The sequence below is a fragment of the Erithacus rubecula genome (assembly GCF_903797595.1).
Source record: "Erithacus rubecula genome assembly, chromosome: 19".
Taxonomy (NCBI): domain Eukaryota; kingdom Metazoa; phylum Chordata; class Aves; order Passeriformes; family Muscicapidae; genus Erithacus; species Erithacus rubecula.
This window is the reverse complement of record NC_136671.1, coordinates 11,741,652-11,756,316: the sequence shown is the minus strand read 5'-3', so window position 1 is coordinate 11,756,316 and position 14,665 is coordinate 11,741,652. Positions and strand designations below refer to the sequence as shown.

General features: G+C 50.0%; 1 protein-coding gene across 14 annotated transcripts in view; it reads left to right on the top strand.

Moving 5' to 3' along the window:
* The window catches only part of NCOR2 (nuclear receptor corepressor 2), a 222,085-nt gene that overhangs the window by 64,442 nt on the left and 142,978 nt on the right, over positions 1-14,665 (top strand). For all 14 annotated transcript variants that reach the window (XM_079322088.1, XM_079322093.1, XM_079322087.1 and 11 more), the window contains exon 2: positions 4,009-4,211. In XM_079322088.1, the coding sequence (XP_079178214.1) occupies positions 4,107-4,211 (105 nt within the window). In that variant the 5' untranslated portion in view covers positions 4,009-4,106. The remainder of the gene's footprint in view (positions 1-4,008; positions 4,212-14,665) is intronic.

Genomic DNA, 14,665 nt, shown 5'->3' with positions numbered 1-14,665 from the left:
TCCGTAGACCACAAGTTGAGTAACATTACTCTGGACTTAGGAAACAAAATATTCTGTTAATCTTATTTCAGCATGTCCTTGCTCTAAAAAAAAAAAAAAAAAGAAAAAAAAAAGTGTATTTTGAATTTGAGCCATGTGTTTTCACTGGGATCTTTGAAACTCCTCTGAGAACAGATGAACTGGTGTTTCCTGTGAGCTGGGAGTGTCTTGTTGTTCTCACCTTTCAGATAGAGGAACTAAGGCACGGGGTAATTACAGCAACTGGCCCACATTTGTCTGTGCCAGTCAAGGCAGGGACCTCACCTGGGAATGCTGCTCTCCCTGAGGAGTCCAGAACAAATCAGGAACGTTGCCTTTGACTTTGAAGAGCAACAAGTGTGTTGAATGATGTTAATTAATTTTTTTTTTTTTTTTTCTCTTGGGTTTAATTGCAAACCCCTTATTTTAGACCTGTAGGGTTTTAGCAGGGTCCTGCCTGTTCCAGTGTAGGTTTAGCTGTGTGCTGAGGATCCAGGGGTGACTGCAGGGTGCTGTGGACTCCTCTGTGCCCCTCTTTGGGGTGTGACTGTGCCCCCCATTAGCAGAGCTCCTTGGCATGGGGGGCAGCTGCAGCAGCTTGTTCTTCTGTGGCGTGAATTGGGAGAACAGGGGATGGGGAAACAATTTTAGATGGTGAATGGCACGTGAAGAGGAGAAACAGGAGAGCAGGGGGAGGATGGGGGAGTTGAAGGCTTCAGCAGTGGGGCAGAGTCCTGTGAGTTTTTCAACAGGTGAAAATAAACAGGTACAGGAGGTTCCATAGGCACTCACCCCCTGCACAGGTTCATGTCATAGCCCTGACTCTGGTTTTGGTGATAACCTCCAGCTTTCTCCTGTTCCTAATCAGAGACCATAAATCTCCTGGTACCTAGTGCTGTAATGGCTAATGCAGGTCTATGGGTAAAACAGTCTCAGATGGAGACTCTAACTGGGGGGGGAAATACCTTTCCTGTGAGACAATGTCTGTTCTTCATCAAGATCAGTTGAGAAAGTAAGAACTAAACAGTTTGATTCTAAAGATTTAGAGAGCCTGGCTGCACTCTCTCTCTTACTTGCATTAATCTGTTCCTATTGTTTGTGTTCCTCCCTTAAAAATAATTAATAAAAAGTTCTGGAGGAGGAGGCAGCCCAGTGTCTTTTGCTGGGAATGGGTGGCCTGGTGGTGTCCAGCTGGTGACCTGCAGATGTGGAACTGCATGGACAGTGCTTCTTGGCTGCTTGCAAGGACCATGAGATTTTTACTTTTGTCTTCCCAGGGCTTCTAACAATAGAGGCAGAGGTGGTTTGCTGCTCTTTTTAAGGAAAAAATCTTTTTGTGCTTCTGCTAGCTTGTGATGAATGCAGGACACGGCTCACAGTCCTTGGTGCAGGACACTTTTGTGTTTTCATCCTGTGTCTCTGTTCCTCTAGCAGACACTTAACTTTTTTTAGTTGCACAGGCCAAGGCAAAAAAGCTTTAAAACTGTTTTAGAGCTCTATACCATGTGGCTTTGCACCTGGTGCTGTGTTTTAAAGCTGTGTTTTAAGTTCAGAACTGCTGATCTGAAGAGTTTAAAAAAAAAAAAAGAATTCATCCCATTTCTTTTACTGTAGACAGCTGCCTCAGCATGGTCAGGTCTACCTGCTGTGCTTCCAGGAAGCCTTGGCTTGCTAAAAACTGCCAGGGATTCTGGGTTGGAGAGTATGTGTGTGTATATATGTATATATTTACATGTGCTAATTAATTTGTAGGTGGCTTTAAGCCAACATGTCAGAGTTTGAATCTGTTGTTGGGAAAGTACCTTAAATTACTGCAGATCCCACTGAGCTTTTGGAGCCTTTGAGAGCCACATGCACGTGTCCTTGGCAGCTGCAGGGAGGGTTTGTTTGTCCCTAGAGCATCCCTTGGGCTGCAGGAGAGCTGGGACAGTGCTGCTGTGTCCCTGGAGGGCTGAGCATGGCAGGAGGCTCCAGCTGAGGGTGGAATGGGTGTTTAAAATCCCATCCAGTCGGAAGCACCAGGGGAAGTGGGACAGTCATACTGGAAGTAGAAATGCGTCTGTTCTGGGTGCCTGTGAATTCCCCTGCAGGCACAGGGGCTTTCCTGCCCGGGCTGGATCCCTGACACGCCAGCATGGGGAGGCTGTCAGGGCTGGGAGCAGGCTCAGGCTGCTCCCTGGGCTGGCAGGTAAGGTGCCCTGGGGCTCAGCAGGGTCCAGAGCTGGGGGCAATCCCAGCTCTTGTGCAGGGAGTGAGCTGGAAGCAGGAGGCACCCGGCTGTTCCTTTGCCTTGAGAGCTAACCCTTGTCTTTCTCCATTTGTCACTTGGTAAAATAGCTTTTTCAGAGACTCACCTGACCCTCATCGGGAGGTGGTGATGTCTTTGTGTGTCTGTCATCCTTGGGCTTCCTATGGATTTGCTGCAAAGGTGATTTCTGTAAGATCTGACCTCTGTGTGAGCAGCCTCCCTGGCTGCCTTGCCCTGGCTGCCAGGGGATGTTGTCTTGCTTTGGTTTATTTCTGGCTCTGAGGCTGCATCTCAGCCAGTGAGGCAGCCCTGTGCCTGCCTGCAGCAGATAGCGAGGGCTTTATCAGCACATGCTCATCTGTGGTCTCACAGGAGGGAAAAGAAATACAAAAAGAAAAGCTTCCTCTTTCTTTTTTTTTCTTTTATTTTTTTTTTTTATTTTTATTTTTCCCCCGTTTTCCCACCCGCTTTTTGGTTTTTGTACACACCAACTGCTGTTTCAGTTGAAATAGCGTTGGCTGGGGCTGGCTGTGCTGCCCATGCACAGAGACCACAAAGATGGGGAGAGGCTGCTGGGAGCACTGGAAATCTCCTTTGCTGTTCCTGGTGTGCTGCTGGAAGAGTTGGCTACTGCCAGAAACCTTGCACAAATCCATACATAGCACATACCTGCACTGGGGAGGAGGCGAGCACAGCTTTGGGTGGGATGGAGAATGGATCCCTTGGGATCAGTCCTGATAACATCCCCTGACCCAGGCAGGCAGCAGTGGTAATTTATCCTATGTGTGACTAACTGTTAATTTGAGAATAATAGTTAACACACCTCAAACTGACAGCAATGAAGGGCAGCATTTAGACCTTTGTTACTTTTTCATTGTAATCCAGACAAAAAACAAGAGGCTTAAAATAATCACCAAGCAAACAGTGTGAAGTAACTATGAAAATCAGTAACTCCTAGATCTCCCCTTGGGGCCAAGAGGCACCTTCTCACTTTGTTGGTTTTCCTGATTTTGTTGCAGCTGCTAAAGGAATTACAACAGGTAGTACAGGAGTGAATGTGTGGGTGATGGGTGTTTGTGAAAATACCCTCGGGGCTGTGGTGTGTTCTCTGGCACTCGGTTCCTGTCAGAAGCTGATCCAGGTGGCACTGGAGGTGTGTGACATGCTTTAGTTTTATTGTAGCTTCATGGATGGACACAGCTGCAGGCATGGTCAGTGCCTGCTGTCCCTCCTGCCATTAGATCAGAGCTAACCTCAGAATGCTGCAGAAGTGGCCAGAGCTTGGAAAGAAGAGCACTGACATGTGAGAGTGTGGATGTTGAAAGGGATGGGCTGGGGAGGAACCTTGTGGCTTTTTGGACCTTGTGTTGAAATGCCAAAACTCTAGACTGTGTTTTTGGAAAGTGAGTCACCCTGCAAAAAAAATCCCCATCTCCAAGGGACTTAGAGATCAGCAGGACCCAAAGAAATAGCTGGCAGTTCAGCTTCCCAGTCCTGCTGATGGTGGGTGAAGGCTTTCCAGGGAAATTGGGTAGGATAAATTTGGCAAAAAATCTTAATTTGGATTTCCTGTGATAGGAGTAGCCTCGAGAAAAAGCTCAGCAGTGGGGTTTGCCAAGGGGAAAGCAGGGCTGCTGGGGAATTGCGAGGGCAGTGAGGTTTTGGTGGTGGCCCAAGCCTGATGGTTGTCTCACAGAATGACAGCTGGCTGAATTTTAACCTGCCGCTCTCCTTCCTTCCAGCTGTTGCACACCGTGGGAAGCACACACACGATGAAGAGGAGCTCCCTGCTCTCCTGAGCCTTTGCTGGTGATTTGGAAGCAGCCCCTGCTCCTTGGCCATGTCTGGCTCCACGCAGCCCGTGACGCAGAGCTGGCGGGCGGCCGAGCCGCGCTACGCGCCGCACGCGCTGTCCTACCCGCTGCAGATCGCCCGCCCGCACGCGGTGAGGCCCTTCCCTTCCCTCCCCTCCCCTCCCCTCCCCCTCCCCTCCCCTCCCCTCCCCTCCCCTCCCTCCCCTCCCCTCCCCTCCCCTCCCCTCCCGGGTGTCCCCGCTCTCGGATGTGGCTGTTACAGAGAAATCAGACCATTTCCGTGCCTGCGGTGCAGGATTTCACTGTTCCTCTCTCATGGGATCCTCTTTTGTTTCTCCATATGGTGCTTTCAGTTTTTCTCTCCCTTTCCAGCCTTTTTCTAAGCAGTTGTTGTGATTGTGCTCATGGGCTCTGGCTCATCATTTCTGAGCACCTGTGTCTCTTTGTCCTCCTGGCAAGAGCACCCTTGGTTGGGTGCAGCATCAGCCTGGGGGCAAAGGGGAAGGTTTGACCACTCTTAGAGACCAGGAGCACGTGCCCTCCAGCCCTTTTGTGGCATTGCCTTTCCTAGGCACAGAATCACAAGGGAAGGACCATCCTCTTCTACATGTGGACTTACTGCTTCCCAGTGAACCCAGTCCTTGCTCCTTGCACCCCCAGGAGAGCTCTCCTGGTTCCCAGGCACACAGCTGAGAGTGAGCCTGCCTCCTGCCCTCTGTTAGCTGACCTGCCTCTCTTTATGCAGCCCTCCTGGGGAGCAAGAAGATAACTGAGCTGCTGAGCTTTCCATTTTCTTTCCCTCCCTCTTAGTCTTGACCTGTAATCTTTTCTCTTCTTGGATCAAGGCATAAGCTGGAGATGATCTTGCTTTTTTTTTTTTTTTTGGTTCTGTCTTGTTGAATATACCAGAACTGGCAGAGGTTAATTCACCTGGATCCAGCCTCTCCTTTCTGTGCTGCCTCACTCATGCCTGTGTTTGCTCATCCTGGATGGGTGAACATTTTCAGTTTAAGCCTTAACGGAAGAAACTCTTCTTAGTGGAACAGCTTTAGTCAGCTCAGGCTGCTTAAAGGAATCTTATTAGGTGCTGGAGTATGGCTCACACTTCCAAGGGTCTTTGGAGCTGCTGCTTGGTGGATCACAGTGAGGTGGAAGGTGCCTGAAACACAAATCAGAGAGGAGACCTTGTCTGGGGGTTACGTTTGACAGTGGCAGCTACTGAATGGTCAAATTCAGCCTGTGCTGGTTTTAGTGTTTGACTCGAGAGCTTGGAAACCCATGAAATACAAGTCAAGGGCTGAAATTCCCTCTTTTGCCCTCTTTGCCTTGCTTCAGCAGAGTGGCACAGGGAGCAGAGCTGGGGATTGGGAAGGCTTTGAAATAGAACCGTTAAGGAGGGCGCGGGACGAGCTGCTGGCTGCGTTTGCTGGCTCATCCTCCTCGCTCGGGGCCTGCGTGCTGCTGCACAAAGAGCCTTTTCATCCTGCCTGAGACACGCTGACCTGCTTCGATTTATGGCAGCTTTGCTTCAGTGTGAGCCTGTTTGTTTGGGGGCTGGAACGTAACCAAGAGCATTTGTCTCAAAAAGAAAATCCCAGTTTTCTTTTTATCAGAGCGGGAGGACGATGAGACCAGGTGAGCACGATGTGCAGTTGTTGGAAGGCTGTGGCTTAAAAGCAAACCAAAGGATCTCAAACTGCAGTGTGAAGACTGGTTTTAAAAAAGAGTGTGAACGGCCCCTGTCCTTGGGGTGCTGAGCTCTTGTCTCCTGCAAAATCCCAACTTCTTCTCCTTAGTGCTGCAAGAGCAGGATGAGCAGAGCAGGGCAGTGGGCTGGAGCTGGGGGTTTCTGCAGCCTGCAGTGAACACTGGTTGTGTTCTGTTGTATTAATGTTGGAAGAAGTTGCTGGCATTCACTTCTAGGAGCTGTTTTTACAGACACATGTAATCACCCCAAGTTATGCGATACCTTTTGGGTGTCTGCATGCAGGAAAGGTCCGAGCTGAGATTTTTTTTGGATGGAAAGCCAAAACACTCCTGTGGGCAGAAGCATGGCAGCCCCACAGAAACACACCTTGGCTGTGCTGGGAGGGCAGGCAGTGCTGGTGGGAGCGTGTCCCTGCATGATCTGCTCTCAGCTGTTCACAAACACGTGTCTCCTGCTCGGCGGCGCCGTGAGCTGGACGCTGGCCATGGCTCTGGGCTGGAGCTGATCTCTGGTGGGATTGCTCAGGAGAGGAGAGCCCAGCTCCTTTGAAGTTGCTGCACTGTTTAATATTAAAAGTCAGCGGTATTTTGCTTGCATGTCTTGGCCAGGTCAGTTTTGTCATGGGGTGTGTTTGCACAGTGAGGGCTTGTTTGGAAGAAACCAAGAGAGGCCAAAACCAACCCGACACTAACATGTCTTGCATCTAATTAAATTTTGGTTCTGGTTTGTTGCGTTCCAAGGCATCCTTTCCTGAGAGCTGGGAATTGGTCAGCTCAGGGATCCTTATCCTGGTGGTGGAAACGCCCTGGGTCAGCTCCTGGGGGTGTGTGCAGGGCTGAGCACAGCAGGGCTGCAAGTGCTATTATAATATAAATAAATAATCACAGCCCAACTGTGACGGTCGCACCCAGGGAAATGCGGCGCGGCAGGAATGCTGAGCTCAGAAATGAGCCGTGACATTATTTTAGGCTTGGAGACACTTTATGAAAAGTGATTTAAAGGATTGCAGCTGTTTGATTTCACAGATGAGGCAAGTGAGAGGGGATGTTGTGAAGGGGCAGGAGGCTGAGGGATTTTTCTTCTCCCATCACATAAAGCTCAAGGGAATATCCAACAAAATGGGGGGAAAAAAGAGTGTATTTGAAGTAAACAAACAGAAATATGCTTTGTACATATGGGCATCTCCTCCCAGCAGCATGTTCCACGAGCTGCAGCTGAGTTTGGAGCTGGCAGAGAAGATCCAGTACCGGTTGAGTGAGGATGTTTGTTGTCTGGTTTCACTCTTGGCTGCCAGCTTTGGGCAGGGCTGTGAACCCGTGGGTCTGACCCAGACTGAGCTGTCTCCAGTGGCTGACGCAGCAAACCTCTACCTCTCCCACAGGGTAAGCAACATCCTCAGTGTCTTCCTCCTCTTCCTCCTCACTGAGAGATATCTGGTCCCAACAGCTGTTGGGAAGGCTGGGTGTGATGTGAAAATGGTGCAGAATTTTATAATGACCTTGGATTTAATTCTGTCTTGGTAGACAGTGAGTTGCAAAAAGCTTTGACAAGTCAACATGCTGTTAATGGGAAGAAGGAAGCTTAGTGAAAAGGTTCTGGTTTGTTTGACTTTGGTGAGGTAAAACTAAAATCTCCAATAATCAGCAGTTTCTTCTTAAGGGCATGGAGTGGTTCTTGGCCAAAGTGCAGGGAAAACATTTCTGTTTTCCATATTCATTAGCTGTAATGTTGGGGTGCGCAGTCACTTCTGTCATGTTCAGCTTGGAAACAGAGGAATTGTTTGAATGCTCCGTGACCTTTAGCTAAAGGTGAAAAAACACATTACTTACGCTCTTAACCTTCTAATGTGTCCAAAGTTCATGCTCTCTCAAAGGAAACTTTCACATGAAGGATATTCATTTTCAGGCAACCTGCAGATATTTTCTGTAAACAGATCAATTTTCCTGTGTAGTGCACGTCCCCCTTTCTTTTTAAAACCTCTTCATGATCAATATTCCCTGGGAGCAGGAGGGTTCCCCTCTTTTCCTCCTGTGTGAATCCAGTTTCTTGCTGTGCCCTCCTTACCAGCCTTCCTGCTCCTGTTAGTGCCCTGACATTTCAGAGAGGGATGGTGTGGCTTTGGATGCAGGCTGTGCTTTCCAGGAGGGTGGTGTCAGGTGTTGGAGATGCTGGGGGTCAGGGCACACAAGGTGTCCTCAAGCTGCAGCCTCTGTGACAAAACAGCTTCTGCTTTTGGGGTGCTTTAAATGTTTTATGTGCTGAGGTGCTGAACAGGATTAGGGATTGGTAGGAGTGGGGTGTGTACACATTTATATGTAATTGGTGCTCCATCACCACTTGAATTCCCTTTTGTGAGCATTTTCCCTCCCTACTAAAGAAGAGGCTCATTTTGCCCCCATTCCCTGCACAGAGTTTCATCTGGGATGGCAAGCTGAGCTTAAGCCCTCCTCTGCTCCAGCTTTGAGACCATTGTGCCTTTCCCATGCCACCTCTCCTGCCTGGGAGCAGCTCAGTAGCTCCTTCATTAACTCCCCATTTGCAAACCAGCCCTTGTGCAGGAGTGTCCCAGCCCCATGGCTCGTTTGCTTTGGCCCATGATAAATAACTTCCTTGTCTGTGTGAACCAGAGACAAGAGCTTGGTGCAAACTTGCGTGTTGATTTGGTGTCCAAGCCAGAGGGTGGCCTGGGGGGATGGAGTGCCTTCCCTGGGCAGGCTCCTCCTCCCAGCAGTTGGAGCAGGGTGAGTTGAGTCCAGTGTCCTGCTGTGGAAGGTGCAGGCTCCAGGGATGCTGCTCTCCTCTCTGCGGTGACATGGTCAGTGTGGCACAGCAGCACCAGGTAAGCCTGCTCAGGAGCACTGTGCTGTGCTGCTGTGTTGGTTTTCCTTGGAGTAGTGATTCCCACTTTTGTCTCCTGGGAGTGAAATGTGTCAGTGATCCAGTGGAATAGAAGAGTTTATGGTGCACCACCTCCAAGCACAAAGAACAATCTCCTGGTACCAGCTGAGCGAGGGACATCCTGGATTCTGCCTGCTGGGCTCCAGCGCATGTTTTAAGGAATGACCTGAAAATAAGAGACATACCTTGGAAATACTGACTGTGATTGGCCTGCCATGAGAGCTCAGTGCCATCTCTCTCGAGTTTCCAGTGACAGATTGCATTAGCTCTGAGCAGCTCAGCGGTAGATTTCAGAAAATTGGCTTTCTGCTCTGGGACTGGGAGAGCATGGAGGTGAAAGAACAGGACACCTAATTCCCTGCCCTAGGGTCTCCCTCCCATTGCTGGGAAGAAGTTGGCTTACAGCAGTTTGTATTTAAATCTTGTTTTCCCTAGAATACAGCCTTTATCCAAAACAGTTCTTCTACTTTAAGCTACAGTAAACTTCTGTGGTTGCTTCCTAATCTCCTTTTTGGACATGATTTGATGCAGAAGGTGATGCTTTGCTTTTGGTTGATCTCAAGATTGTAAATCCACAGGGCAAGAAAGAACTTTCACTGCTTATGTGGTTTGGCAGAGCCACTAAAGCCACTTTTGGAGCTTTTTCCTGTGCTTCAGGCCTGATTCTGATTGTGCTGCCCCACCAGGCCCTGGAGGCACCTTCTGCAGGACTGGGGACTTTGGCTGGTTGTCATTGTCACAGTATTTATTCAAAATGCTGAGCAAGTGAAGGATTTGCTGTGGAGGTGTAAGGAGGAGTAGGGGATGTGGAAAGCTAAAAGGTTCCTACATAGACCTGCAGATAGATTGTGGGTGTTGCATGGGAGCAGGTGTGGTGGGAGGTGGTGGGGGCCTGTGCTGCAGAAGAGATGTGATGGTGAGCTAAGTGACCTGGTGCCTTTCAGAGTAGAAGGTTTGGGTTTGTGTGAAGGGAGCTGCTCACCCTGGCTGGGTGTTTGTGGCTCAGGAAGCACAGCAGCAGGCGAGGGGCTGCAGGAAGGACAGACAGCTCCCTCCCGACTCAAAGGCGCCTGGATGCCACTGGGACAAAAGTCTTGTGATGGAGAGAGGCTGAAAAGCAGCACTGTAGTTATGTGCTGCTGCTCTGTGGGCACCTCTGGCTGGCTCCAGCAGCCAGCACCAGTCAGATGATCAGGAAGCCACAACAGCTGAGAGCTGTCCTCACCGAGACGTGACTGCCCCATGAATGGCACATTCAGCCAGGGCAGCCAAGCACTGCTGACAGCCCTGCCCTGCTGGGAGAGGCTGTGAGAAGGGTGCAGTGCTGTGCAGTGGTACAGATGCTATCAGTGCTGGCAGCATCAGGGATGGCAGCAGAAAGCAGCGCCTTGCAACACGGGGCTACGCGCACTGTGGTCACCTCCTAAAACAAAAGGCCAAGTCAGCAGCTTCTGAGAGATGGATGGCAGCGAGACTGTCCCAGAACAATAAGGGTGTTTGTCTTTTCAGCACATCTTGCATCCCTGTAGGCAAGATAAAAATGCATGTATTCAGCCAGGTTTTTATTACTGACCTTATCTTCAATGGGGGAGCTGATTATGGAGGAGTTATTGTTTAGTTTCTGTTGTTGATATTTTTTTTCTTCAATCTGCACTGAGCTCCTCAGAGGGTTTTGGGGAAGAAGTTGGGCAGACAGCATTGTGCTTGTGGACAACCTGTCTGGGTCAATAATCACCTCCCTTACACTTCAGAGGAGGTTTTCAGCAGCAGAGGATGGTTCCTCTGGGCTGGGGAGGCTGAGCACGGTGGGTTCTGTGCCACGCTGGTCCCCTCACAGCCCGAGCTGTGTCTGCACCTTATGCAGTGACAGCTCTGCTACCACCCTGGTTCCTCCCAAACCTTTCCCCTTCCTCTTACCTTTGAGAATTGGCTTTGGGAAAAATTACTTTCTTCAGTAATGCTAAAAGTACATTTCTCGGTCTGATGAGCAAATGCTGTGCTGCCAGTGCCAAGGGGTATCCAGGCACCAGAGAACTTTTCCTTTTATTGCTAAAATAGGTCACACTCACTGCTGGCAGAAAGAGATGTTAGGCAGCTTCTTTTTCCAAAGTCGAGGATGTGCAGATCAGGGATGGGTGACATCCCCACCAGAGTGGTGCCCGTCCTGCTGTGTCCACCCCACAAATTAACTGCTGGATGCTCTGAGGCCCTGGCACGTTCCAAGCTGGGATTTGCTGCTCCGTGCTGGCTGTGTGGATCTGGGGGTGCAGGAAGCTCAGCAAGCCCTGTGCTTCCCAGGATGGGGCGGCTTTGCTGGCCAAGCCTGCGTGGTCATATCATGTTGTCCATGTGGACATGCCAGAGCAGCAGCTGTCGAGTGTCCAGCTGTGGCTCTGCGTGCCACCAGTGCCACCAGCCCTGTGCCACCAGCCAGCGCTTCCCCTGTGGTTAACAGCCCCCAGAACGGCACCGAGCTGCTCGCAGGCACACGCCAGGCATCCCTTCTGAGATGAGATAAGGGCCAGCTCACGAGAAGTGAAACAAATAGGGATGTTTTGGCATTGTCTTTTTCTCACTATTTGTACCACGCTCCTGTTAATTGGCCTCAGTGAGCGTTCCAGCAGAAGCAGCACATTGTTAGGAAATAAACATTATGTGCAATACAGCAGTGGGTGAGCTAAGGAGCAGCCCTAATCCATGGCGGAGGTGGCGAGGGGCTGGCATGTGCTGCTGCCCGGCCGAGCCGAGCCGAGCCGGGCTGCGGCTCTCGGGGCTCCGCTGGCGGATGTGGGACCGGCCCCGGCCCGGCCCGGCTGCTCCCCTCGCCTGCTCTGCTCCCCACACCTGCTCCTCTCGCCGTCACGGCACCGCAGCCGCCCGGTGTGTGGAGCTGGTTTACACCGAAACCCGGCGGGGAGCCCCCGCCCGCTCTCTCGGTGCAGGACGCGGTAAGAGCTGAGGACGGTCTCGGCTTTGTGCTGCAGGTTCTCATCTGGCTGCGCGCTGGCTCTCCGTGGGTTCGCTCCTGTTTTCCAAGGAGCGCTGGGTGTTTGTTCTTGTTTTTCTGCCGGTGGGAGGAAGAGAGGAGGAGCAGTTCGCCTTTCTGTTGCCAGAGCAGCTCCAGCCTTCCTTTCTGCAGGCCTCCCATCTCCGAGGTCTCCTCCTCAGGCGATTCTTGGGGCTGTGTGTAAGCTGTTGATGGAGCAGTGTGCCCTGCCCGTGTGGCTGAGTGCAGGTCACAGTGCTGCGGGCGGCACTGCCCGTGTGCTGCAGGTCCAGCATCGCTCCCAGAGCTGCCCTTGCTCCTCCTGGCTGGAGACCAGGCAGCCGCAGCAGCTGCAGGCAGGGCAAGGAGAAAGGAAGCGCAGCAGCAAGAGCACGTGTCCAAAACAGAAAGCAAGGCAGGCAGGAGGGCTCTGCTGCTGCCCGCACTTGTGGGCTTGGTGTGGGGGTTACCCTGAGGTTGGGACAACACTGAAGAGTCTGCTGGAGACTTTATGGTAGGTAAGGCAGCAGGTTGGAAGCTTTAAAATAATTTTAAAAGCTGGGGGTGGTGAGGAAGCTTCTTCCTTTCTCATTCTGTGTGTATTTCTCTGTGTCATTTCTCTGTGTATTACCAAGAAGTTTTCTGTAATACTGTGTTCAGGAGCCTGGCTTTAAACAATTTGATTAGCAAATCTAAATGAGCCTGGTAGACTCAGGTTATTGGGAGAGAAGGATTTGCCAGGAAGGGGATGGAAATAGTGTTCTTGGCACTCCCAAATCAAGGGATAACACAGAATCCTTGAGACTCAGGGTGCTTTCCCAGGCTCTCCCTCCCATCACCCCACACAGGAGCAGCAGGGATGTGTCCAGTTTTCCTGGTGGGCAGCAAAGGATGCTTTTAGTCCCTTAGGCTGGGCCTAAGTACCTCTTCATTCTGCTGCATGAAGTGTGTTTTAATGAGGCCACTTCGGGGTCTTTAGCATTTCATTTATCCACAGATTTGCCTGGTGCTGCCCTGCTCTGCTGGGATGGCTTGTGGTGGTGCTGTGGCATTCTTGGTGTCTGCCTGGCCTTGGCAGTGCTGCTAGTACTGCCCTCCTCCCCCCAAATCTCACTGTCCATGGTCATTCTGCTTCCTTGATTTCTGTCATGACAGTTACTGAATTCATGAAATCTGCTAAGCTTCCCAAAGTTACATCCATGTGGGAGCACCTGAACCACAAGGAACAGATGCAAAGAGAGGGAGAGGAGGAGCAAAAAAATAGAATTGAGCAAAACCCAGCAAAACAATGGAGAGGAAAAGGAGCAACATGTAGTTTGGGGCTGCAGGGTTCTTTAGTTGTTTTATTTCAGGTGTCTTGGAGTTGCCCTTGAGCAGGTGCTAGAAATTTGAGGTCAGGGTGAGGTCTACATCACATCTGTGTGATTCAGTGGTGGGGAATTCAGGTGGCACCCACTGGGTGCTGCTCCTGTGTCTGTGTGGAAGGTGCAGTGGTGCCTCCCAGCAGGTGTCTTTCAAACTCTGCAAGAGAAAACTGAAGCCTCTTGTGAATCATGGAATCATTTTGATTGGAAAATACCCATAGAATCATCCAGTCCAACCATTAGCCCAGCACTGCCAAGTCCAGCAGGCAGCTCATCAACCTTTCTGGTGTTTGCAGTTGAAAAACACTCACAGCTCACAGTGTAATTTACTGGAGTAACCTTCTGAGCAATTAATCCACCTACATCCTGCCAGGGCTTCCATGGTGCCTCTGAACAGTTCTTCACAAGGCACAGAAATTTGTCCATTTTAATCCTCCTCACTAATTTTTAGGTTTTGTTTTCTCCTTGTAAAACCCACCATGGATGTAAGCAAGGTCAGAGTCCCTCCAGGCCATGCCAGCAGGTTCTGAGCTCCACCAGCCACTTTCTGATGGGGTTAAAGGAGGCAAAAGCTCAGCTGATGTGGGCAGAGGAAAAAGGAAAAACAAATGGTTCTTGGGACATGCAAGAGCCTTTTTTTTTTCTCAAGGGCACAGCCTTTGAGCCTCCCAGACGGGTAATTCTTGTTTATACACCCACAGAAAGTGACAGTCCTGCTTTTGGGCCTGTTGGTGTGTCTTCCCAGACACAATGTGTTTGTTTTGTAGGTGGATGTCAGGAGCTGCATCACTCTTCTATTTAAATATTTATTTTTAATTTCAAACCAGGACAAGTGTGAACGTGGGGAAGCTTGTTTGTAGGCAGGGATTCTGCTTTGGCTGGCCTGCAAGAGCTGGTGGTATCTTATTTATTGATTTTTTTTATTTTTTTTCCTGTAGACCCTGAAATTCCTTTCTTCTTTTTAAGGAAGTTAAACCTTTCTTGTTACAGTTGGGAACTGTTCAAAAATAGATTCCCAGGTGGAATTGGTTCTTCTAAGGTAAATGTGTGTCAGTGTTACCAGGGTTATTCTGTGCCATTGCTGAAGGTCTTAGTTAATTAGATGATTAGTTTGCTGGTCAAGTATCTATCTGCAAATAAAAAATAGCAGTTGAATGTGGCTGCCTAAAATACTGCTGCTGGAATCAGTCTGTGGCACAGAGCAGGAGGGCTTCTTATTTAATTAAAATCAGGAACATACTGTACTGTACTCTCCGAGGGTCAAGGAACAAAAGGGACGTACACATAATAAGTAGCAAACTGTCCTTTCAAACCCCTTGAGCTCAGCCCAGGGGAGCTGTGTTTAAAGGAACATTTTCAAGATAACACTTGTGATTTTTCTTCTGTCCTTCCCCTCTCCCTTTCTTTCTTTCTCCATGCTGCTGTGTGGACTATTGAAGCTGAAAGTATCCTGTGACTTAATTTTGCTCTTACCTGTTCTTACTCTTGGATTCACAATTGTCATCAGGGCTGCTTGGATGCCAAAGATTCATGTGTGGGTACTCAGTGGCTGGGTTGGGCTTGCTGGGGTCCTTTCCTAGGAGCCAGCCCTGCCTGCAGCCCCAGGAAAAGGCTGGAGGGTGATTGAAC